The sequence below is a fragment of the Podarcis pityusensis genome (genome assembly GCF_964106645.2).
Source record: "Podarcis pityusensis genome assembly, chromosome: 12".
Classification (NCBI taxonomy): Eukaryota; Metazoa; Chordata; class Lepidosauria; order Squamata; family Lacertidae; genus Podarcis; species Podarcis pityusensis.
In genome coordinates, this window is record NC_138037.1 from 8,778,551 (window position 1) to 8,803,005 (window position 24,455).

The 24,455-nt window shown below is 47.0% G+C and overlaps 1 protein-coding gene across 1 annotated transcript in view; it reads left to right on the forward strand.

The window, feature by feature from the left end:
* The first annotated feature begins 415 nt into the window (after positions 1-415).
* The window catches only part of VILL (villin like), a 51,933-nt gene continuing 27,893 nt past the window's right edge, over positions 416-24,455 (forward strand). Inside the window, exons 1-2 of the mRNA XM_080974038.1 lie at positions 416-590; positions 21,225-21,304. Of these exons, the coding sequence (XP_080830164.1) occupies positions 21,227-21,304 (78 nt within the window). The 5' untranslated portion in view covers positions 416-590; positions 21,225-21,226. The remainder of the gene's footprint in view (positions 591-21,224; positions 21,305-24,455) is intronic.

Here is a 24,455-nt window from a genome sequence, read left to right on the forward strand (position 1 = left end):
TTTCCTAACTTTTCTTATCATTCTATTTCTCATTTATTTATTTAATCCTAGGCCTAATTGGTTCTTTCAAGTAATTACAAATCTTTAATATTAGAATATTTATTCAAATAGTCTTTAAATTTCTTCCACTCTTCTTGATATTCCTCTTCTTTCTGGTCACGGATTCTCCCAGTGAGAGCAGCCAGCTCCATAAAATCCATCATCTTCATCTGCCACTCTTCTACCGTTGTTAATTCTTGTGTCAGAGAGAGAGAGGGGTATGCCTAACTGTTTTGCCCAGTCGAGAGAGCAGCAATAGCCTTGGTTTCATTTGCTTGCTCTGTGGAGTGCTGAAACTTTCCATCGAAAGCTGTTCCTGGCTGCAGACTGCTGCTCCGCCGATTCTCATGCGAGAGGATGGGTGTGACTCGCTGGGAGGCTGGCCTCCACCGCCCTGCTTAAGTACACTATTGAATTACCTTCCTCTTTGCCATGCCCCCTTCTGCCAGAGGGAGCCCAGGAGAGGAGAGAGCGTGTCAGGAGCCGGCAATCTGCTCAGTGGTGCATTTGGGGTGGCAGGAAGAAAAAGAAGAGAGAATCTGGATAAGAAGGTAAGTGGAATCTCCCAAGTTCCTTTGGCAAGGGACAGAGCTGCGTGAGGCTGCGGACCCGTTTGGCAGCCCGTTTGCAGACAAAGCGTAGTTAAAAGTCGCCTACTATTGCCCCCTTTGGAAGAAATGGGGCCTGTTTTAAAGTCCCTGCAAAGGACAGGATGACACAGAAACTCACAAAGTGACTTTAGAAGCAAACCGGTTTATTTGGATCGAATCCAATCCAAGGGAGAAAGGGCTACTTCTTCCCAAGTGTTTGATTTGAAGGCAGCATTTAGATCTGTGTTTTCCCGCTGCATTTATCGGGGTTGCCATGTTTCCTCGCCGCAGGGCTCCTACGCTTCTAAGAGTAGCGTGCTGTCAGGCCGAAATACGAGAGGTGCGGACTGGGACCTTTTCCAGCATGGCAGGGTGTGTGTGTAGATTTCTTCTTCCCGTAGTGTTGCTAATAAAAAGGGAAAGAGGTCAGTTGAATCCTCTTCAGAAAGATTTGCAGAAATTACTGTTTTTATTACACCATTGGAAATCGTGTTCTACGGCCTTTTGCTGGGTGGTAGAGGAAAACCTTTTCCAAACCGAATACATACATAACATATTTCCAAGACAATAGCTGGCTTTTTCTTCCAGCGCAGTCTAATTGCTTTGACTTTCACACAACAAGTAATTATCTCTGTTTTGTTCAGCGTCGGTGACTCATCTGACTTGCGGCAGGAGCTGGGTTTAATTTAAAAGTTGTTCTGTACACTTCTTGTTTCAGAAGGCAGGAAGGGGGAAGAAGAGATTGTCTAGATTTTCTCAATTGATAAAGGATTCCTGTAGCCCAAGCAACAGATCAGCTAAATATTACAGCTTGCCTTGTGTCCAGTTTTTTTTAAAAAATAATGAAATACACAAATACAAGGACCCCTGTAGCCTGGTTTTTCTACAATGGTTCCTCTTCCCTCATGCGCCCTATTAATTTGAGATGCAAAGCAGCCTCAAGAAGACCTGGACTCTTTATGTGATGGTTTACTTCAGAGTAACACTGGATTGTATCTTAGAAGGGGCGCTGGGCTATTTTTTTAAGGCAGTGCTAGCCGAGAGCACAAACTGTTTAATGTAGTAAAGAGGAAGTCGAGTGTGTGTATTTCCAAACGTGGGAAACTTTGCTAAAGATAATATTGACAAAAGGTGCAATTGAACTTATTTTTCCACGTAGTAACAAAGGCAGAATTGGGCAGGGAATCAGTTGCAGACTGCTGGGGGGCAGGCAGTATTTGTTAAGCTGTTGCCCTTCCAGTGCCACTGAATTCCTGGCCAAAATGGCGACCATACATCCATATGCAGTGTTGGGCCTGAGAGCCACACTCATTCTTAGCCAAGCTTCCAGGGGCCTCATCCCTGCCACACCCAGGTAAGCAGCAGGGATGCTGGTGTCAGGTTGACAGCTACACAGCATTGCCTCACCTTGTCAGTCACTCCTGCGAAACTCTGATGGGGAAACCAATCCATTGCATTCTCTCTCTCTATCTCTAGCTCTATCTCTATCTCTATCTCTCATTTTGCCTGCCTCCTCCCTAGACCAGCTTCATAATATTTCTGGAAGCATTTAAAGTGCTTAAGGGTGTTGTTCTTTTAAAATGAATTTTGTTATAATTTGGGCCAGTTCCAGTGCCTAAGGGGTCCAGTATGATGGCTCTGACAAGAGTGTCGGTGACTGTTGCAGAACCAAAAAGCACTTCCTACTACAGCCAAGTAGGAATTTCATAGAATTGTAGAGTTGGAGGGGACCGCAAGGGTCATCTAGTCCAACCCCCCTGCAACACAGGAATTTCAGCTAAAGCATTCCTGACAGATGGACATCTAACCTCTGCTTTAAAAAAACCCCCAGGAAGGAGGGCCCACCACCTGTCGAGGGAGTCCGTTCCGCTGTTGAACAGCTCTTACTGTCAGAAATTTCTTCCTGATGTTTAGCTGAAATCTCCTTTCTTGTTACTTGAAGCCATTGGTTCGGGTCCTACCTTCTGGCGTGGCAGAAAGCATTTATGATGATGATGATGATAATGATGATGATGATAGTAATAATAATTTATTATTTATTATTTATAGCCTGCCCATCTGGCTGGGTCTCCCCAGCCACCCTGGGTGGCTTCCAACAAAGTATTAAAATATAGTGGTCGGTTAAACATTAAAAGCTTCCCTAAACAGGGCTGCCTTCAGATGTCTTCTAAAAGTCTGGTAGTTGTTCTTCTCTTTGACATCTGGTGGGAGGGTGTTCCACAGGGCGGGCGCCACTACCGAGAAGGCCCTCTGCCTGGTTCCCTGTAACTTGGCTTCTTGCAGGGAGGGAACTGCCAGAAGGCCCTCGGCGCTGGATCTCAGTATCCGGGCAGAATGATGGGAGTGGAGACGCTCCTTCAGGTATACTGGACCAAGGCCGTTTAGGGCTTGAAAGGGCAGCAGCAGCACTTTGAATTGTGCTCGGAAATGTACTGGGAGCCAACGGGAGAAGACATTTCTCTCAGAGAACGCCTGAGAAATTTATTTGCAGACTTTCCCCTGAATATTCTCCATTTCTCTCCACCCCTTCACAACATCCTGGAACATTGTGGAGGATTTGAAATGGGGGCAACACAAGTTGTTGTTGCTGCTGTGTGTGTGTGTGTGTGTGTGTGTGTGAGAGAGAGAGAGAGAGAGAGAGAGAGAGAGAGAGAGACTGTGGAAGTTCTTGCCACTGTTGATGTGAAGCCCCGTTTCTGAGAATTTCCCCTCTTCTGGAGAAATTTGTTGAAATTGTTCCTCACCACCAGCATCCCTTCTAGTTCCTCTGCCCTCAAGTTGGAGGGTGAGATTTCAAGAAGCCATTGGCACAGAGCTCCCTCTTCCAGCACATGGCCTGCAACACAAGCTCCTCCTTTTTCAATAGCAGAATCAGGCTGATTTTTGCTCCGATAAGCCCCAGGGGAGAGAAGTAATTCGCAGGGCCTGTTCTATCCCGTTCCTGCTGGTTCTAGGCAAAGTGAGGTGGACTCCCCTGCCCACCACAGCTCAAACAAGCGAGCCCTTCTCCTCCCTCTCTTTCTCTGCCTCGCTCCCTCCCTCCCATGACATTCCTCCCCAAGGACTTGGTGGCAACGGTTGCTAAAGCCTTCCCAGGCGGCTGTGTGGAGACGTCGGCAGGTTTCAGAGCGGAGGTGATCCTTTTGCTTCCAGGCTGATTCCTCAAGGAGAAGGAGGCCGGGAGGCATTGCCATGGAAGACAACAGCAGTTTCCAACAGTTGGGAAAACTCTGGCAGCAAGTGATGAGAAAGGCAATCTGATGTTGCAGAAATTCAACACATTTAAGCATAGGAGCCCCTTAAAAATGAATCTAGCAGCCCTACAATGACACCTTGTTGTTGTTGTTGTTTAGTCATTTAGTCGTGTCCAACTCTTTGTGACCCCATGGACCAGAGCATGCCAGGCACTCCTGTCTTCCACGCCTCCCGCAGTTTGGTCAAACTCATGCTGGTAGCTTCGAGAACACTGTCCACCCATCTCATCCTCTGTCGTCCCTTTCTCTTTGTGCCCTCCATCTTTCCCAACATCAGGGTCTTTTCCAGGGAGTCTTCTCTTCTCATGAGGTGGCCAAACTATTAGAGCCTCAGCTTCAGGATCTATCCTTCCAGTGAGCACTCAGGGCTGATTTCCTTAAGAATGGATGTGTTTGATCTTATTGCCGTCCATGGGACTCTCAAAGGACACCTTACTGGGCAGCAAACAAGTCATTTGTATTTTATTCTCTCTCTCTCTCTCTCTCTCTCTCTCTCTCTCTCTCTCTCTCCCCCCCTCTCCTACATACACACACACACACACACACATGCATCCACCTCTGTCTTATTCCACCTTTCTCAACAGTTTGCAAACATATTTATTGCTTATTCATTTTTATAGAATCATAGAACTGTTGCAAGGGACTCCGAGAGTCATCTAGTCCAACCCTCTGCAATGCATTGGTGGTCCTCCAACCTCTGCTTTGAAACCTCCAAGGAAGGAGAGTCCACAACCTTCTGAGGGAAACGGTTCCACTATAGAACAGCTCTTACTATCAGAAAGTTCTTCCTGATATTTAATCGGAAACTCCTTTCTTGTAGCTTGAAACCATTGATTTGGGTCCTACCCTCCAGAGCAGGATAAAACATGCTTGCTCCTTCATCCATGTGACAGCCCTTTAGATATTTGAAGATGGTTGTCATATATTCTCTCAGTCTCCTCTTTTCCAGGCCAAACATACCCAGTTCCCTCGACTGTTCCTCATCAGGCTTGGTTTCCAGACCCTTCATGATCTCTGCACACTATCCATTTTGTCAACATCCTTCTTAAATTTTGGTGCCTAGAATTTTTTTGGTGTCTTTCAGTCAAATTGGTTCTCAAAGTTGCATACAACTGGTGGTGGTAAAAGGAGTATATGTAGCAATTAATAATAATAAACACAGATAAACTCTCTGCAGCTCCTCCTCATCTGGCCAATGGCTAAGGGCACGCTGCTTATCTTCCGGGGAGGCAGGGGGTGTGACCTTCAGCCCCCTGAAAGATGGCAGAAGCCAACAGTGTTCTTCCCTCTAGTTCTACAGTTCCAGGGCAATTCGCAATTGTAGCTGAGTGCTCTTTATGGTCAGAAGCGGTGGAAGCAAGTTCACCGCAGCTGGTCCTTCTCTGGCCAAGCTGGTGTCCCACTTGCTGAGCTAGTCTTCCTAGGAGGTAGAAGGTGCAATCGGGCTGTTGGATGAGGCCACGATGTTCGGCTTTCCGCCCCCAAGGCAAAATGAAAGACAGCAAATCAAACACACACCCACACCCTCAAATGAATAAAAGTGTGAAACGGTAAATCAAAAAGAAGGAGCTGGAAATCAAAAGGCCAGAGTGTGGAAGGGCATTTGTGACAAGGCAGAATCACAGTAGGCCTGCGGTGGCTACCCTAACTCCCACTGGGTTGCATCGTTGTGATTGTGGGTTCAAATTCCACCCTCCCCCAAACCAGGGAGTGAGGAACCTGTGGACCTATAAAATAAAAAAGAAGGGACATAATTAAAGGTGTCTTCAGAAGTGTCCAATATTGTGATGCAGCAGCCAAAGCCGTCATTTCTGCCCCCTTTTCAGATCACAGAATTGTAGAATTGTAGATGTTCCACTGCAGTACCTTTTGTGCTTTACTGACGTTATTTTCCATCTTCAAAAGCTGGGGTGGGGTGGGGAAGCCAGGCACCTGCCTCACCTTAACATCGATACCAGGAAAGGTCCTAGAATAGATAATTGAACTGCGAACTCATAGAAAAGAATGTTGCGATGACTAAGAGCCAGCAAGGGTTTCTCAAAAGCAAGTCATGCAAGACAAAGCTTATTTCTTATTTTGAGAGCGTTACAAGCTTGGTGGATCCGAGGAATGCTGTGGATGTAGTATGTCTTGATTTCAGTAAGGCTTTTGACAAAGTCATCTGTGATCTTCTTGCAGAGAAGCTGATATAATGTGGGCTAGACTATGTTCCTGTTAGGTGACTGACCAAACCCAAAGATGCTCATTTAATGGCTCCTTGTCATCCTGGGAAAAGTGACAAGTGGGGTGCCACAGGGTTCTGTCCAGTGTTGTTCAACATCTTTATAAATGAATTTCATGAAGGAATAGAGGAACTGCTCATAAATTTTGCAGATGACGCTAAACTGGGAGAGGTAACTAATATTACAGAAGACAGAAAAGAGCATTCAGTAAGTCCTTAACTGATTGGAGAACTGGGCCCAAACTAGTAAAATGAATTTCAGTTGGGACAGGTGTAAGGTTTGACAATTTGGCAGGAATAATCAGATGCACAGGGATGCGGGTGGCGCTGGGGGTTAAACCACAGAGCCTAGGGCTTGCCGATCAGAAGGTCGGTGGTTCGAATCCCCCGCGACGGGGTGAGCTTCCGTTGCTCGGTCCCTGCTCCTGCCAACCTAGCAGTTCCAAAGCACGTCAAAGTGCAAGTAGATAAATAGATATCGCTTCGGCAGGAAGGTAAACGGCGTTTCTGTGTGCTGCTCTGGTTCGCCAGAAGTGGGTTAGTCGTGCTGGCCACGTGACCCAAAAGCTGTACGCCAGCTCCCTCGGCCAATAAAGCGAGATGAGCGCCGCAACCCCAGAGTCGGTCATGACTGGACCTAGTGGTCAGGGGTCCCTTTACCTTCACTAATCAGATGCACAAATATAGGATGGTCGTAGTACTGCTCTATTCTACCTTGGTCAGGCCACACCTGGAATACTGTGTCCAGTTCTAGGCACCAAAATTTACGGACGTTGACAAGCTGGAACATGTGCAGAGGAGGGCAACCAAGATGATCAAGGGTCTGGAAACCAAGCCTGATGAGGAACGGTTGAGGGAATTGGCCTGGAAAAGAGGGGAGTGAGAGGAGATAGGATGGCCATCTTCACATATCTAAAGGGTTGTCACATGGATGATGGAACAAGCATGTTTTATCCTGCTCTGGAGGGTAGGACCCAAACCAATGGTTTCAAGCTACAAGAAAGGAGATTCCAGCTAAATATCAGGAATAACTCTCTGACAGTAAGAGCTGTTCAATAGTGGAACGGTCTCCCTCAGGAGGTTGTGGACTCTCCTTCCTTGAAGGTTTTGAAGCAGAGTTTGGATAGCCACCTGTCATGGATACTTCAGCTGAGATTCCTGCATTCCAACTCTCCAATTTTATGATTCTTTGGTATTGCATGTTTTCATTTTAAGTACCGGGGAAACACAGGGAGCCATATAGGTCAGTCGCACCCACGTAGCATCGAATATGTTCACAGGAGAAAGTAATTCTGAGTTCCACCCTATAACTGGTTACATATTAATGTAGATCTTTTCAATCGCTGCAGGAAGGTGGCGGCTTACTATAGCACGTCAACAATTTATGCCTAGGGTGTGTGTGATAGACTGTGTTGGTGTGACGGCGTCAAAGAAAAGGCGCCAAGGGATGTCTCTGTTCAGGTCATGGATAATTTTTGCCCAAGAGCTATGCCAAAACCTGCCTTCCAATTTCTTGAAAGTTCTCTTCCCCAGCAAACAGGGCTTCTGTTTTCTCAAGCCACTTTGGAATTTATTTCCCGTTCTGTGGCTGTGGGGTCGCGCTGCCCTTATGGCTTCAAAGTGTCTGAGGGTGATGTGTATGGTTTTCTCCTTCTTTCCACCGAACATTTCTCCAGCGCTTCTCAGCATCCCTGACTACTCATAATCCCTGAACTGGAAAAGCTTTGTGGCAGAATTTACCTCAGGGTGTCTTCCCCTGAGCTTTACCTGAACGGTGGCAGAATTTACCTCAGGGTGTCTTCCCCTGAGCTTTACCTGAACGGTGGCAGGATTTACCTCAGGGTGTCTTCCCCTGAGCTTTACCTGAACGGTGGCAGGATTTACCTCAGGGTGTCTTCCCCTGAGCTTTACCTGAACGGTGGCAGGATTTACCTCAGGGTGTCTTGCCCTGAGCTTTACCTGAACGGTGGCAGGATTTACCTCAGGGTGTCTTCCCCTGAGCTTTACCTGAACGGTGGCAGGATTTACCTCAGGGTGTCTTTCCCTGAGCTAAACTGAATGGTTGAGAGCTGGGTTGGAAGGAAAGGGTCCAGCTACTAAGTACCTGAGGTTGGTGCATTGCCTGATTTCGGCCACATCTGAACTGTACACTTAAAATAGTTTTATACCACTTTGAACAGCCATTCGCTTCTGCCAAACAATCCCAGAAACTGAAGTTAGTTAAGGGTGCTGAGAGTCGTACTGTTTTAGACGTATCGTGCAGGTGAGACCTTTGGGTTTTTTATGGCAAGTTCTTCTTTCTACCTTTAGAGAAAAGGGATAGGGAACTTCAGGGCCAAGTGTGGTCTTCCAGAACTTTCCGTCTGGCCCTCAGAGCACTCTCCTCAGGCAAATGCCCCTCACCAACTCGGCTTCACACCTCCCTTGAGTGTGTTTTCCTGGCTTGAATGCCTCCTTGAACTCTAATAATGCCTCTTGCTCCCCTCAATGGAGGACAGAGGCGGGTGTGTGGGTTTGTGTAGAAACTAGCCTACTGTGTTTTTGTTGTTTATTCATTTAGTCGTGTCCGACTCTTCGTGGCTCCATGGACCAGAGCACGCCAGGCACTCCTGTCTTCCACTGCCTCCCGCAGTTTGGTCAGACTCATGTTTGTAGCTTCGAGAACTACTATATTGAGGGGAAATAGACATCCATTTTTGCCCCTGGCCTGCCTTCCACTGGCGTGTGGCCTGTGGTAAGTTGCCCAGTAGCAAATGCAGACCTCGGGGCTGAGAAAGGTTCCCCACCCCTGTTTACGAAAATAAATCTTAAAATGAACAGCTTCCACGAGCGCAAGCCTGCCTGGATTCCTGAGGTGGCATCATGGTTTTCTTTGGAACTGGAGCTTGCTGGGAAGGCTGTCGAATGCAGTTCGTCAAGAAATGATTTGCAGGCTCTAGCTCTTGTTTATTCACAGGCCCAGAACTGAACTGAAGGGTTCAGCCAGCCTGCTTATATAGAGCTCCACTACGACGCAACAGTAATAACTTTCTGTAACTATCCAATCACTGAACGTCACTTTCAATTCCTTATTTGCATATGTGGACCTGAGTGGAAAACTACAGTATCCCCCTGCTGGCCCAGGGTGAGAACTTCAGTACATAACAAGGGCAGTTGCCCTCAGGTCCTACATGTGGGCTTCACTTTGGCCACTGTTCTGGGCTATACGGGGCCCCCTTTGGCCTCATCCAGCTTCCAAGCTCTTGCTTCTCCACTTTCCTAAGCAGGATAGGGGCAAGAGGAGCTGCTTTGTTTACACGGCATTTCCCTGTTGCGTGTTTTCTGGAGGGCTCCGCTGTCCTGTTCTGTTTTCTCTTTTGATGCCAGAGGATGAGCGCTCGTCCCCACAGATTGTGGCGCTCCTCAGTTGGCAAGGCCGTGTACAATTCATCCCAACGTCTGCTGTGCTGTGGATTGGGAGACTGGGGCCGTAAACTTGTAAAAGAATGGATGGGGATGGGGGCTTGAACCCCACTCCCACAAAAGTTTGAGATATAAGCATGTGAAGACAGGCTCTAGCGGATTGCACAGACGAGATCAATAGTGGGTCCATCGGTCAAGAAGGCAGTTTCTGCGCATGCTGTGTAGAAGGAAGTGAGGAGCAGATGGGGCTCATCCACCTGGGAAGAAGGAAAACTCTGGTCCGAAACCTTGCAGGATATCTTCTGGAGAAGGAAAGGCTCAGGAGTAAAAAAAAAAAAAAGACTTTGTCAAATCTGGAGTGGAGTCCCTAAGGCAGTTGGGTGGTGCCTTGCCTGCCTCCTTCCAGCAACTCCTGCAGCCAAGCTGGTGCCAAACGTCTTGCTCTGCTTTCCTTTAAGGCCACATATGTGAAGCTGAGAGGGGGGGGTCTTGTTGTCTGGGCAGCCCAGGACCTCCATACACACTGCCCAGGCTTGCACCCCAAGGAGGTCACTAACACAGCAGTTTGACTTCACCCCCAGAGGTGCACTCCATTGTCTCTTGAGACAGACAGGTGCCAGCAACAGAGAATTTCTGCTTGGAAACTCAGCTGTTAAAAGCCCCAGTTAGTGAAGCAGGTCTGAAGCCGGTTGAAATTTGTGACATTCTCACTTTCATTGATGCATAGGCAGCAGCCAGGCAGGGCTGGCCAGGGATTGTTTCATGGTGTTTTGGGCTTCCCTTTGTTTATGTCTAAATTCACCGCCCACAGGCACAGCTGAACCAAGGACAAGCAAGTGACCTTCTAAGACACTGTGCTAGTCTTTTGGTGCTTATTCAACAGTTCTCTCTACTTGCTTTCTACATACCAAGGCATCGGGCGCCAACCTTTTTGGACCAAAGGACACATTATGAATTTTGAGAGAGTGCTGTGGGCTCCAGTCACGAAATGGCTGCCATGGGGGGCATGACATAACACAAAATGGCTGCCATGAGGGTGTGCGGTAACACAAGATTGCTGCTTCTCCTCACCCCACCTCTCCCAGGACAACCTCATGTCTTCCTGAGGGTGCCAGTGAAGACTTTTGTGGGGGCCACGGGTGCCCACGGGCACTGGGTCGGTGACTCCTGAAGCAAGTGTTGTTGAATTGAACAGGACTTGGCTCCAGAGCATTTTTGCAGGAGGGATTCATCTGCATACCCCAAATGCAGCTTTAAAGGTAAAGGGACCCCTGACCATTAGGTCCAGTCGTGACCGACTCTGGGGTTGCGGCGCTCATCTCGCTTTATTGGCCGAGGGAGCCGGCGTACAGTTTCCGGGTCATGTGGCCAGCATGACTAAGCCGCTTCTGGCAAACCAGAGCAGCGCATGGAAACGCCGTTTACCTTCCTGCCAGAGTGGTACCTATTTATCTACTTGCACTTTTGAACTTCTAGGTTGGCAGGAGCAGGGACCAAGCAACGGGAGCTCACCCCGTCGCGGGGATTCGAACCGCCGACCTTCTGATCGGCAAGTCCTAGGCTCTGTGGTTTAATCCACAGCGCCACCTGCGTCCCTGTAAATGCAGCTTTGCACACTATTAAATTGCTCTGTTGTCCTGCTGCAACAAATCCACATGGGGAGGAGGAAAAATTGCCTTTTGTGGTGCGAGCGGTGGGGGAACTGAAATGAAAAAGTGTGGGAAGAACAAATGATTAATGGGACAGTGCACACACACACCCCACAAACGAAATCAGGACAAATGCTCATTGTCATATATACTCTCCCCATAAACGAATTAGAACAAATAAAGACCAAATCCAATCTAACCTCCTCATAAGCTTTGTGCAAGCAAATCAGGAAGAATTCTCGATAAACAGGTTGCCTGCAGGAGTCCCGTGCTGAGGATCCTGTTCTGAAAAAAACCAGAATGTGCATTTAAGGTTAACTAAGGGAGCCGTGTAAGGTCATGGGGTCAAAGGCTGGTTTTTGTAGTGGGATCTGCTGGTAGCCTGGCTGGTTAAAGAATGATGGGACGCCTACAGGAAAAGGTCCAAAGTTCAGTGGATGAGCATGTGGTTTATGCAATGCCCATCTTCAGTCACCAACATATCTGGCTAATCCAGGGGTGGGAAACTTGGTGCTCTCAAGATGTTGTTGGACTACAACTCTCATCAACTCCAAGAGCCTGGCAAATGACCAGGACAGCTGGAGTTGCAGTCCTACAACTTTGATGGGGAACCGAGTTTTCCATCCCTGACTTTAACAATCCCAGGTTGGTCAAAAACAAAATGGCCTGTCGTAAATTTGTAACATGTGAGCATACAGACATGGATATGAACATGTCCAGAAGGGAGCTCAGCTTGTAGTGATTATTTGCTTTGACTGCTCAAACCGATACTGATGATTATATATCCGCCTGTAGTCTCTTTGATGTTGTATGAAATAAGGTTCTCTGTCTGTGAGTGGGGAATCTAATTAGAAGCCGGCTGGTGTCATTTTAACCCACGAAACCAGGAAGTGGGAGTTCAAAAAACGTGCCAATTTTGGTTGTTGTGTAGTAATTGTCCATTTCTTAACGTGCCCGTTCCAAACCAAGCCATCAAAGACCACAACTCCCTAGTGTTACAGAGACTTGAAAAGAGAGTTGAGAAGGGAAGACTTTTATTCTCTCTCTCTCTTCAGTTTTAGGAACATTCAGAAGAATTCCTTCCCCACCACCGCCCAAAATATATTTTGACTTAGACAATGTCCTAGTCTGGGTTGGACGGGATGCAAATTCTTGTTGCTTTGTGACTTCTCTTTATGCCCATTTTCTTGTCTCGTTTTCCAAAATAATCCTTACTTTGTTTTGACCCAGGCATTCAGAAACTCTCTTGCCCCAAGCGACAAAGTATTCTAGCTGCTTAGAAATGCCTAATTCCTGATATATATAGCAGAGGGAAGGTTAAATAGTAGCTGGAAAGCCTACTTTGTATGGAATGACAACAATTGTATTTCCAGGACCTCCACTAATCTGGGCGCTGGGTACGACATTATTGACCTCAATAAAATATTGTAACCAGATTTTGCACACAGAAAAAAACCTAACTTTTAAAAAGTATACTTAAGGGCGACAGGTTTCAGTCAGTGTGGACTTTCACATGCTCAGAATCTGTGGAATAATCTAGGTAACAAGCAGAGAGTAGACAGAAGTAATTAGATCACCATATCTTGGCTTAATGACCCGAAATATGAGCAAGCCTTTAGGTTGTGTGTGAGGCCCCTTCCTTTCTTGCAAGCCACAATTCAGCAAAGTTATCCATTTTATCTGAACTTGGAAACAAACCTGGATCCTAAACCAACTTCAAACCCTGGTTAAGGATATGGGCTTGTTGTGAAGTTGGTGACCATGGTTTCTCAGTTAAGATGAAACAGGAAACTGTGGTTGGTTAGAGACTTCATCGTTGCATTGTGGTATTCCACTTGGGGGGGGGGGACAAAGGGGCTGTGGGCAAAGGCCTCATTCATATCTTGGCTTATAAAGCTTAAATAAGATCATCTGAAGCAGGTCAGAGTTTTACCACACCACCATCAATATTGGAGCTGTATAATTTATTTTATTAGATGCAGTAGTTGGATGCTTGAAACCAGTATTGTAAACCAGGGATGAGTAACCTGTGGCCCTCCAGATGTGGCTGTACTCTACTTCCCATCAGCCCCAGTCGGCATGGTCAGTGGCCAGGGATGATGGGAGTTGTAGTCCAACAACATCTGAAGAACCACAGGTTCCTCCATCCTACTGTAAACCATTGGAACATAGGAAGCTACCTCAGACTGAGTCAGACCATTGGTTCATCCAGTGCAGTGTCATCTACACTGACAAGCAGTGACTGTCCATGGTCTCAGGCAGAGGGCATTCCTTGCCCTACCTGGAGATGCTGGGAATTGAACCTACATTCAAGGCAAATGCTCCTCCACTGAGCTATGGCCCTTCAGAGATCAAGGGAAGACTAGGCCACAACCTAACGTATGGCCTTTATTATATTGGAGACTGTTCAGAATTGGCTTCCCCTTCTCTTCTGGTTCTGAAGTGGTATGGCCTCCAGGGAGGACTGTACCACACAATATCTCTGAATGCCTTTCTCCTCAATGGAAAGCCAGTCCTTAAGCAAACAACTCTCTCAGCTCTGGGTTTCGTGAGGGGTTACGGACTCAGACCAGTTTCCTCTCGCCTCTGTTTACTTGCGTCTTGAAATTGCAGGCGTGACTTTCATGTGAGGCAACTCTCTTCCCCGTATCCCTGGGCACAAAGAGCCAGCTTAGGAGAGGAGGGTGGGGAAGGGTGGGGCTTAAGCCGAGGAAATTCTCAGGGATTTTAGTTGACAGAAACCTGACAATAAAACTGTGAAGTCGGTTGCGCCTCGCGACACAGTTAACGTCTCGTGAATGGCTGGGCAGCCGGGAAGAAAGACGGCAAGGTGTGTTGGCACCTTGAGTCAGCCACACCTCAGGGTCAAACTAGATGTGAGATTCAAAAATGTTCTATGGCTCCATCTGCACATTTCTAGCAGTATCACTGGGGGCCAATTTTAATCCTCAAGGGCAAGTTTTAATAGGGCAGACTGAAAACGATGAGCATGCTTGAGGCTGTTTTACTGGAATAGGGAGGAGAGGGCGAAATAATTAAAAGAGGTATTCCCTGTGGAGTACGGCAGGTGGGCTCTGTCTTCATGTTGTCTAAGGCCACATTCACAGCATACATTTAACAGGGCTTCCCAAACTTGGGTCTCCAGCTGTTGCTGGACTACAGCTCCCATCATCCATAGAGAGCAGGACCAGTGGTCAGGGATGGTGGGAATTGTAGTCCAACAACAGCAGAATTCTCAAGTTTGGGGAAACCGGCTCTATGGTGCCACTTTAAACAAGCATGGCTTTCCCCCAAAGAATTATGGGAGTTGTGGTTGGTTCAGAGTTGCCAGGAGAGCCCCTAATCCCCTCACAGAACTACCAGATGTTGAGGGATCCAGCTTGGTGGTACAAGAAGGGGAAACATTTTGACCTCTCTCCCCCCCCGGGAATCAGAATCGCACACACATTTAAGCTGACATTTGCCCTGTGTTGCTGTGTGTGTTTTTTGTGCAACCGCATCTAATCTTGCCCCTTTCTTAAATTAATTTCTTAGTGTGTGTCCTTCTTTTCTGCAAATCTACCAAAGGACAAAATAAAAAATAAAAAATCAGGGTTAGGGGATTTTCTCAGGACGGTGGAGGGTGGGTGTGCTGTGTCTCTTTAGTGAAGTGGTGATGGCATTTGCCCCTCCTCTTTTGCTCAAAAATGGAGGGGATCAAGGGGGGGGGGTCGGTTGAGGTTGGGGGCATGAGAAATGTCCCTGTTTTCATCTGAGGAATGGTATGATTTGAATGCAGAAGAGCCTGACTTCAATCCCTTGCAGCTACAAGGGCCAGATCGCAGGAGATAGGAAGGAATCCTGTCTGAAATAATGCAGAGCAGCTCCCAGTCAGCATAGACCAGGCTTCCTCTGCCTCGGCCCTCCAGATGTTTTGAGACTACATTTCCCATCATCCCTGACCACTGGTCCTGCTAGCTAGGGATCATGGGAGTTGTAGGCCAAAAACATCTGGAGGGCCAAGGTTGAGGAAGCCTGGCATAGACCAAGTGCAGCCAATATGGCACCCTCTGGATGTTGTCAGACTACAACTCCCATCATCCCTGACCATTGGCCATGTTGGCTGGGGCCCTGGGTGCATTTCACTGTGGGTGCCCGGCTGGGCGACCCAATGCGTCTTGCATGTGATGTCAGACGCCAAGGAACGAAGGGGCACCATGTGACATCATCAATAATAATATACAATAATAATAATTTATTATTTATACCCCGCCCATCTGGCTGAGTTTCCCCAGCCACTCTGGGGGGCTCCCAATCGAGTGTTAAAAACAATACAGCATTAAATATTAAAAACTTCCCTAAACAGGGCTGCCTTCAGATGTCTTTTAAAGATAGGATAGCTGCTTATTTCCTTCACGTCTGAAGGGAAGGTGTTCCACAGGGTGGGCGCCACTACCGAGAAGGCCCTCTGCCTGGTTCCCTGTAACCTCACTTCTCACAATGAGGGAACCGCCAGAAGGCCCTCAGAGCTGTACCTCAGTGTTCAGGCAGAACGATGGGGGTGGAGACGCTCCTTCAGGTATACAGGACTGAGGCCATTTAGGGCTTGAAAGGTCAGCACCAACACTTTGAATTGTGCTCGGAAATGTACTGGGAGCCAATGCAGATCTCTCAGGACCAGTGTTATGTGGTCCCGGCGGCCACTCCCAGTCACCAGTCTAGCTGCCGCATTATGGATTAATTGCAGTTTCCAGGTCACCTTCAAAGGTAACCCCACATACAGCGCATTGCAGTAGTCCAAGCGGGAGATAACGAGAGCATGCACCACTCTGGCGAGACAGTCTGCGGGCAGGTAGGGTCTCAGCCTGCATACCAGATGGAGCTGGTAGACAGCTGCCCTGGACACAGAATTGACCTGTGCCTCCATGGACAGCTGTGAGTCCAAAATGACTCCCAGGCTGCGCACCTGGTCCTTCAGGGGCACAGTTACCCCATTCAGGACCAGGGAGTTCCCCACACCTGCTGCATTGTGCTGCATTGGGCCACGTCGCACTATGTGACATCACAGGTCAAAGTGCATGATGTCACACACACACGCCAGGAACCCCAAATGTGGGGTGGAACCCGGCATGCTTGGCTGGGGCTGGTGGAAGCTGGAGGCATTTGGAAGGCATTGTGTTTGCTGCCCCCTTGGTGCAGTCAATACAGAGATGGATGGTCCACAGATTTGAACTCGGTGCAAGGCAGGTTCCTGTAGGTGGATGCAATGCTTTTTCTGGGGGTACACGGGGGTACACATACCCCTAAACATTGAGTTGGATTTGTGGTGCTGCAGAGGGGTTATTTTATACTTGTTGGTGCAGCATTTTGACCAACAATTGGGAAACACTGGCCTGCGAGCGCTCCAGTTGGAGAACAGCCTTTACCAAAGGTGTCATGGGCTTTGAAGACACTCGAACTCAGGACGCCAGGGAGAAACGTGCTAAGAGGAAGGCACGCTTGGCAAATCCACACCGTGATCAACTCCCGCCCGGGAACCAATGTCCCCACTGTGGAAGGACGTGTGGATCCAGAACTGGCCTCCACAGTCACTTATGGACTCATTGTTAAAACTGTGTTTATGGAAGACAATCTTACTCGGCTACGAGTGATCGCCAAAGAAGAAGAAGAAGAAGACCCCTAAACATTTTGTGAATCTAAGTTTGGCCTCATTGAAGGGCAGTATTTCAATATGCTTCTTGGGAGAAAAGCAATGACAAACCTAGACAGCATCTTAAAAAGCAGAGACATCACCTTGCCAACAAAGGTCCATATAGTTAAAGCTATGGTTTTCCCAGTAGTGATGTATAGAAGTGAGAGCTGGACCATAAAGAAGGCTGGTCACTGAAGAATTGATGCTTTTGAATTATGGTGCTGGAGGAGACTCTTGAGAGTCCCATGGACTGCAAGAAGATCAAACCTATCCATTCTGAAGGAAATCAGCCCTGAGTGCTCACTGGAAGGACAGATCGTGAAGTTGAGGCTCCAATACTTTGGCCACCTCATGAGAAGAGAAGACTCCCTGGCAAAGACCCTGATGTTGGGGAAGATGGAGGGCACAAGGAGAAGGGGACGACAGAGGACGAGATGGTTGGATAGTGTTCTCAAAGCTACAAACATGAGTTTGACCAAACTGCGGGAGGCAGTGGAAGACAGGAGTGCCTGGCGTGCTCTGGTCCAGGGGGTCACGAAGAGTCGGACACAACTAAACGACTAAACAACAACAACAGGAAAGTGAGAATACCCCTAAATATATATTTTTTAGGAAAAAAGCACTGGGTGGATGAAACCTCAAACCACAACAGCTTGTCACTGATGAGTTGATTAGTTCCTCTGAAATAAGGATCAATGTCAATTCCACAGAAAAGGAGAAGTGAAGAAATTGTTTGCAATGATTCAGCGACAGTGTGTCTTCCTCCCACCTATTTCCTGTTGCAGCTCATGCCAGAAAAACGGTTTGACCTTCTGCCTATACTGTTTGGAACATGGGAGCATTAATGGCTGTCATTTCAAACACCTTAACAAAAAACCAGGAAACAGTGCAAGCAGGAAGGATAGACTCAGATCAATGTGGAATTTAAATGTGCAAAGAATGCTGATGTGAAAATGAAATGCAACGGAGTTTCGTGTGTCTATCTGTTTGTTTGTTTGACGACAAGCAAATCTGAAACAGGTGACAGGATCAAGGGAACTGCATTAAAATAGAAGCTTTTAAGGGGAAGGCTATTAGGGAGTCCAACTTTTTAATCTGAAATGCTTCTGGTCTGCCGTGAGGAATTTCAGCTTGGAGAGTTTTCTGGAACTATAAAAATTCAGGATAAATGATTTGCAAGGCTACTCACCCTTAGCTGCGGATCCTTTTGCTTCAGGATGTTGTTCTGTATGCTGGCTTTGGGAAAGGCTGACAAAAATCTTGGAGAATCAGTGTGCTGGTGGCTATCGGCTATTCTGTCTAGGTTTGGAGCTTCCATATGCAATGGCAGTACAGTGGTACTTCAGGTTACATACGCTTCAGGTTACATATGCTTCAGGTTACAGACTCCGCTAACCCAGAAATAGTGCTTCAGGTTAAGAACTTTGCTCCAGGATGAGAACAGAAATCGCGTGGCAGCAGCGGGAGGCCCCATTAGCTGAAGTGGTGCTTCAAGTTAAGAACAGTTTCAGGTTAAGTACGGACCTCCAGAACGAATTAAGTACTTAACCCGAGGTACCACTGTATACCTCTGGCAAAGGGATGGGGACAAATTTGCTTCAGCTTACTGTAAAAATGCGTGTATCGGGAAAATTGCATGTGAAGGGTGTGTGTTAGGAGAAATTTGCATTAAAATGCTAACGAATTTTCGAGAGGACTAAAAAATACATCAGAAACGGATGCAAAAGTTTGGAGAAGTGAAGACTGGAAAAATGACCTTCTAGGAAGCCATTCTTGATGTAATGATTAGGGAGGTCAGGGGTTCAACTGGCCCTTGTTCCTGTGTGTTTAACGGTACAGTGGTACCTTACTTTTAAAACAGCTTAGTTTATGAACAACTTGGATTAAGAACGCTGCAAACCCAGAAATAGGTGTTTCGGTTTGTGAACTTCGCCTTGGAAGCTGAACATGTTCCGCTTCCTGTTGAGTGTGTTTCGTTTGTAAATTGAGTCCCCTGCTGTTTATCAGAGGCTTCCTGTTGAGTCTGTCAGCTGTTGAGTCCTGAGTACCCACACAACACGGAGGTGATATTTGGAGCTTTTGTTTTTGCTAAAAATTTTGCATTTTTGTTTGTGTGGCTTTTTTTGTTTATTTGACTGTGACTTGTTTTTGTGACTGTGTGGAACCCAGTTCAGCTACTGATTGATTGATTGATTGATTGTGTGACTGCAGAAATGGATATACAGTGGTGCCTCGCAAGACGAAATTAATTCGTTCCGCAAGTTTTTTCTTCTTGCGAGTTTTTCGTCTTGCGATGCACGGTTTCCCATAGGAATGCATTGAAAATCAATTAATGCGTTCCTAGGGAAACCGCCTTCAGACCAGGTCCGGGGACAGTCTGTCCCCCGACCTCTTCTGAAGGCTGGGGGGGGGGACAAGGGCTTTTCTTCCCACCCCCAGCATTTTAAAAAACCCCGGGACAGCGGAGGACTTCTCCGCTGTCCGGGGCGATGTAAAAGCCCCTGGGAAGGCAGGCAGGGGGGACAAAGACTTTTGCCCCCCGCCCGCCTTCAGAAGAGGTCCTGGACCTCTTCTGAAGGCGAGCGGGGGGTGAAAGTCTTTGCCCCCCCGCCTGCCTTCAAAAGCCGTCCGGAACAGCGGAGAAAGGCGCTGCCTTTCTCCGCTCTCCCGGGAAGGCAGGCAGGGGGGAGCAAAGACTTTCGCCCCCCGCCCGCCTTCAGAAGAGGTCCTGGACCTCTTCTGAAGGCGAGCGGGGGGCGAAAGTCTTTGCCCCCCCGCCTGCCTTCAAAAGCCGTCCGCGATAGCGGGAAGCTCTTCCCTGCTATCCCGGACTGCTTTTAAAATGCTGGCGGTGGGGAGCAAAGCCTTTCGGCCCCCGCCGGCCTTCCTGGACCTCTTCTGAAGGCCGGAGGGGGGGAAAGGCTTTGCTCCCCACCGCCAGCATTTAAAAGAGGTCCCCGGAGATTTCCCTATGGGCTTTCGTCTTGCGAAGCAAGCCCATAGGGAAATTCGTCTTGCGAAGCGCCTCCAAAACAGAAAACCCTTTCGTCTTGCGGGTTTTCCGTCTTGCGAGGCATTCGTCTTGCGGGGTACCACTGTAAGCCCCAAACAATGACTATAAGTGCATGTAAGGATTTTTTTTTGGTCGTCTACAATACTGTCTTATTTATTTTATAGTACAATACATTGATTATTGCTTTCTTTTTATGGATCAGTGGTCTTGTTAGATAGTAAAATTCATGTTAAATTGCTGCTTTAGGGGCTGTTTTTAAAAGTCTGTAACGAATTAATCATTTTGCATTACTTTCTGTGGGAAAGCAGGCCTTGGTTTTGGAACGCTTTGGTTTTAGAACAGACTTCCGGAACGGATTAAGTTTGGGAACCAAGGTACCACTGTAGTTTGATCTGCAGCAATTTGCAGCTGATCATTCCCCCTGCCGCCTGCTAGAAATGTTGGCAACAGAGCTCATGATACTGTTTGCCATTCCTGCATAAAGGATGCTAAAATAATAAATAATAAATAATTTTTTATTTATACCCCGCCCTTCCCGGTTCAGAAAATCAGGCTCAGGGCGTCTAACAACAAATTTAAAACAATCGATGCAACAAAAAACAGCATAAAATACAGTATAAAACGTGAATAACAATAAATTCAGAATTCAAAAATCAGTTTAGGGGGGAAATCCATCCAATAAACATTAGATGATCACCAGGGCTAGCTGGCTAAATTAGTCCTATTTGGGCCAGCGAGGAGACCAGGGGAGAATTAGCTGTGAGATCCCAGAGCGGGTAATCTTCATAAAAAGGGGAGGGGAAAGGAAGGAAGGGGAATAAAAGATCAGGCTAAGTTCAAATTGAAAGCCAGGTGGAATAGCTCTGTCTTACAGGCCCTGCGGAAGGAAGTTAAATCCTGCAGGGCCCCAGTCTCATGGGACAGAGCATTCCACCAGGTCGGAGCCATCACTGAGAAGGCCCTGGCCCTGGTGGAGGATAATCTGACTTCCTTAGGGCCCGGGACCTCTAAACTATGATTATTCATGGGCCCCTACAAATGGAATAAATTGAACTGGATTTCCCCCCATCATTTATGCATTTATGTAATTATTTTATTGCGTTTATATCTTACCTTTTTTTCCTCCAAGTTGCTCAAGGTGGCATCCACACTTCTCCCCCTCCTCATTTACTCCCCACAACAGCCCTGTGAGGTAGACTAGGCTGAGAGGCAGCGAGTGGCCCAAGGTCACCCAGTGAGCATCGTGGCCAAGTGGGGCTTTGAACCCTGGTCTCCCAGATCCTAGCCCAAAACTCCAACCATGACACCTTGCTGCCTTTCATTTCATCAAAATATGTCCTTTTTAAAAAGAAAGCCTTCACCTCCTCTTTTTTTCTTTTTTTCAGTAATGATGGCTGACGCTGAAGCAGATGTGGGACTCCCCAATATTGAGAGGAAGCCAGGCCTCCAGATATGGACCATAGAGGTATAGTACAGCCAGCATCCTCCATACACCGCCTGTATTTTTTGCAGGGTGCTACAACACGGTGTCTACTCCTCAGGCTGTTAGTATTTTGCAGGAGAGACTCAGGCGCATAGCAGAAATTTCAGTTTGTGCACCTGAATTTGGGGCTTTTTGCGGTTAGGAAAGCGACGGGAGAATGCCCTGAGAAGTGTGGAATGAACAAATGATTTATGGGAAGATGCAGAAACACCTCACAGGCAAATCTGAAGACATCTGAAGGCAGCCGTGTTTAGGGAAGCTTTTAATGTTTGATGGACTATTGTATTTTAATATTTTGTTGGAAGCCGCCCAGAGTGGCTGGGGAAACCCAGCTGGATGGGCGGGGTATAAATATATTATTATTATTATTATTATTATTATTATTATTATTATTATTTTATTGAGACGAATGCTCGTTGTCATATATACTCCCCACAGACAAATCAGAACGAAAGCTCAGTAAAGTCTAACTGCCGCGTAAGCTTTGGGCAAGCAAATCAGGATAAATGCTTGATGAAAAGCTCGTGTGGCAGAGCTCCCCTTTTCATTTTAATTGGGTTGTTAAATTATACATTAATCAGCTGAACAGACTGTCTTGCCAAAGGCAAGGTGGTTCTTTCAAAATGAGATTCAGAAGCAATATAAACTACCCAAGTGAGTGAGAAGATAAAAGGCTTTATTCTAAAGCAGCAAGCAATATATACATACCAAGCACTTAAGCACTTACTTCAATCTGCCACTTGGAAGCCCTCAAGAAGTGAAGAAGCGGCTTCCCCAGGTAGCCTCAGTTTGCACGGCCCAGCAGCCAACCAGTCTGTGCACGAGCTTCAAAGAAACTCTGCCCAAACCATCCGATTTTATAGATAGCCACCCCCTGCCAATGCCTCACTTTCTCAAAACAATGTCCAACATCAAAGAAGGTACCCAGCATTATCCTCCACTACTGATTAAGGCAGCTGTGTGTGGAGTTTCATCTCCTCCCAATGTTCTCAAGACATCTAAGACTGTACTCACACCATCGAAAAAGTTCACAAGAGTGAGGGAGGTGGAAGGAACAGAGGCAGGAAGGAGTCCTTGTCAGATTGCTAAACTCCTCAATACATTTTGTTTTCTCATACACACATATTGAATAACACAACCGTTGTGATTGTACATGTAATCATACAAAACAGGACTGTTATTATGAGGATTATACTGTCTGCCGATAATCTTTTTACTGTGTTTTCAACTATGTTTTATTGTTGATGTTTCGTAATGTGTTTTTAATGTTGTACACTGCCCTGAGATCTTTTGGTAAAGGGCAGTATATAAACTGTAACAACAGCAGCAGCAGCAGCAACAACAACAACAACAACAACAACACCTTTGCAACAGGGAAGTGAGAGCTGGACCATAAAGAAGGATTGATGCTTTTGAATTATGGTGCTGGAGGAGACTCTTGAGAGTCCCATGGACTGCAAGAAGATCAAACCTCTCCATTCTGAAGGAAATCAGCCCTGAGTGCTCACTGGAAGGACAGATCCTGAAGCTGAGGCTCCAGTACTTTGTCCACCTCATGAGAAGAGAAGACTCCCTGGAAAAGACCCTGATGTTGGGAAAGATGGAGGGCACAAGGAGAAGGGGACGACAGAGGACAAGATGGTTGGACAGTGTTCTCGAAGCTACCAGCATGAATTTGACCAAACTGTGGGAGGCAGTGGAAGACAGGAGTGCCTGGCGTGCTCTGGTCCAGGGGGTCACGAAGAGTCGGACACGACTAAACAACAAAAGTGACCTTTAGGCTAACCTGACTGGTGAACAATGTGTTGTTTTGGTCCTTCTCCAGCTTGTTAATCTGGTGTGGGGAAACCGCAGGCCACCAGATGTCATTGGAGGAGAAAGCTATTCATGGCCTCTAGCCATGATGTAAGGTTGCAAGCGATGTCAGCCGTGTCGTTTTGGGGCAATTTCTCTCTCTCTAAAAAAAGCTCACTTATTGAAACATGGCAACCCTATAGGATGGCTCTGCCTCTACAACTGGGGGGAACAATGGTTCTGAATGCAAGCTGCTGGAAATTTCAAGAAGGCGATGTCTGCCAATTGGTGAGAAAAAAGATGAGCATATTATTACAGCTCTTCCAAAAACGTTTTTCTTACACCTCCGGATAAGGAAACATTTAACATGGACTTCATGACAGCTTCACTCCGTAGCATTCCTGCTTGGCCACAGCCTAGGCATGTGCTGGCTAGTCAAAACCCTGAAATGCATATGAGCTCCATGTGAATTGGCTCTAGGTTCGAAAGCTGCCTCCTGAGAGTCTGTTCCCGAGCTGCCCAGAACAGCAGCTTCATTCTTCCCAAATCATCTGACTTCGTTTCCTTGTGCCTTGGTGCAAAGGCTAGCAGCTCCCTAAAGAATTCTGCAAACATGGCCCAGGGGAACAGATGGCTGGAGATGGACCTCAGTCCTCCATCTCTGAAATGGATTTTTTTAAAAAATGTCCAGCCTCGCAAGTGAGTCCGCAAATTTACTAGTCCTCAATCATTGGCCTAGGTTGGTCAGATTTAGTACATTATTGCACTGAAATTAACTCTCACCTGTAAAAGCTCCCCTGGAGCAGGCTTACAAGTTTGCTTTCATGACGGTGTGATAGCCACCCTTTGGAATGGGAAGGTTTTGGGCGAAGGTTCACCATTTAGATTTCTGCCTGTCACCCAGCAGTTGAAAGCAGTTGCACTCTGCCAGAAATAAAGATAGGACTCGTTGTTCTGATTCTGGAATCGTTTGCTATGGGACTTTTATTTGCTTTTTGTTTTATTACATTTCTATACTGCCCTTCGTCTGAGAATCACAGGGCGGTTTACAACATAAAACGTCAAAAATGCAGAACGAAAAACAATACTCCCTATGTTTAAAAGGCTGTGGTGTTTCTTTTGTTTATTAAATTTCTAGTTGACTTTAAGTTGTCTTTGGTTAACTTTGGCCCACTATACCAAAGTCTTGCCAGATCAATCCAGAATGCTTTAAAAAAGGGAAGAATCTGGGCTTGCCATTTTACAGGCCCAAATGTACAAGCACACCTGTCTCCACCCTTTCGTGACCTAGGCTGAAGTCGGAGAAGTCAGTGCATCGTTAGTTCCTGCTTCTCTGCCG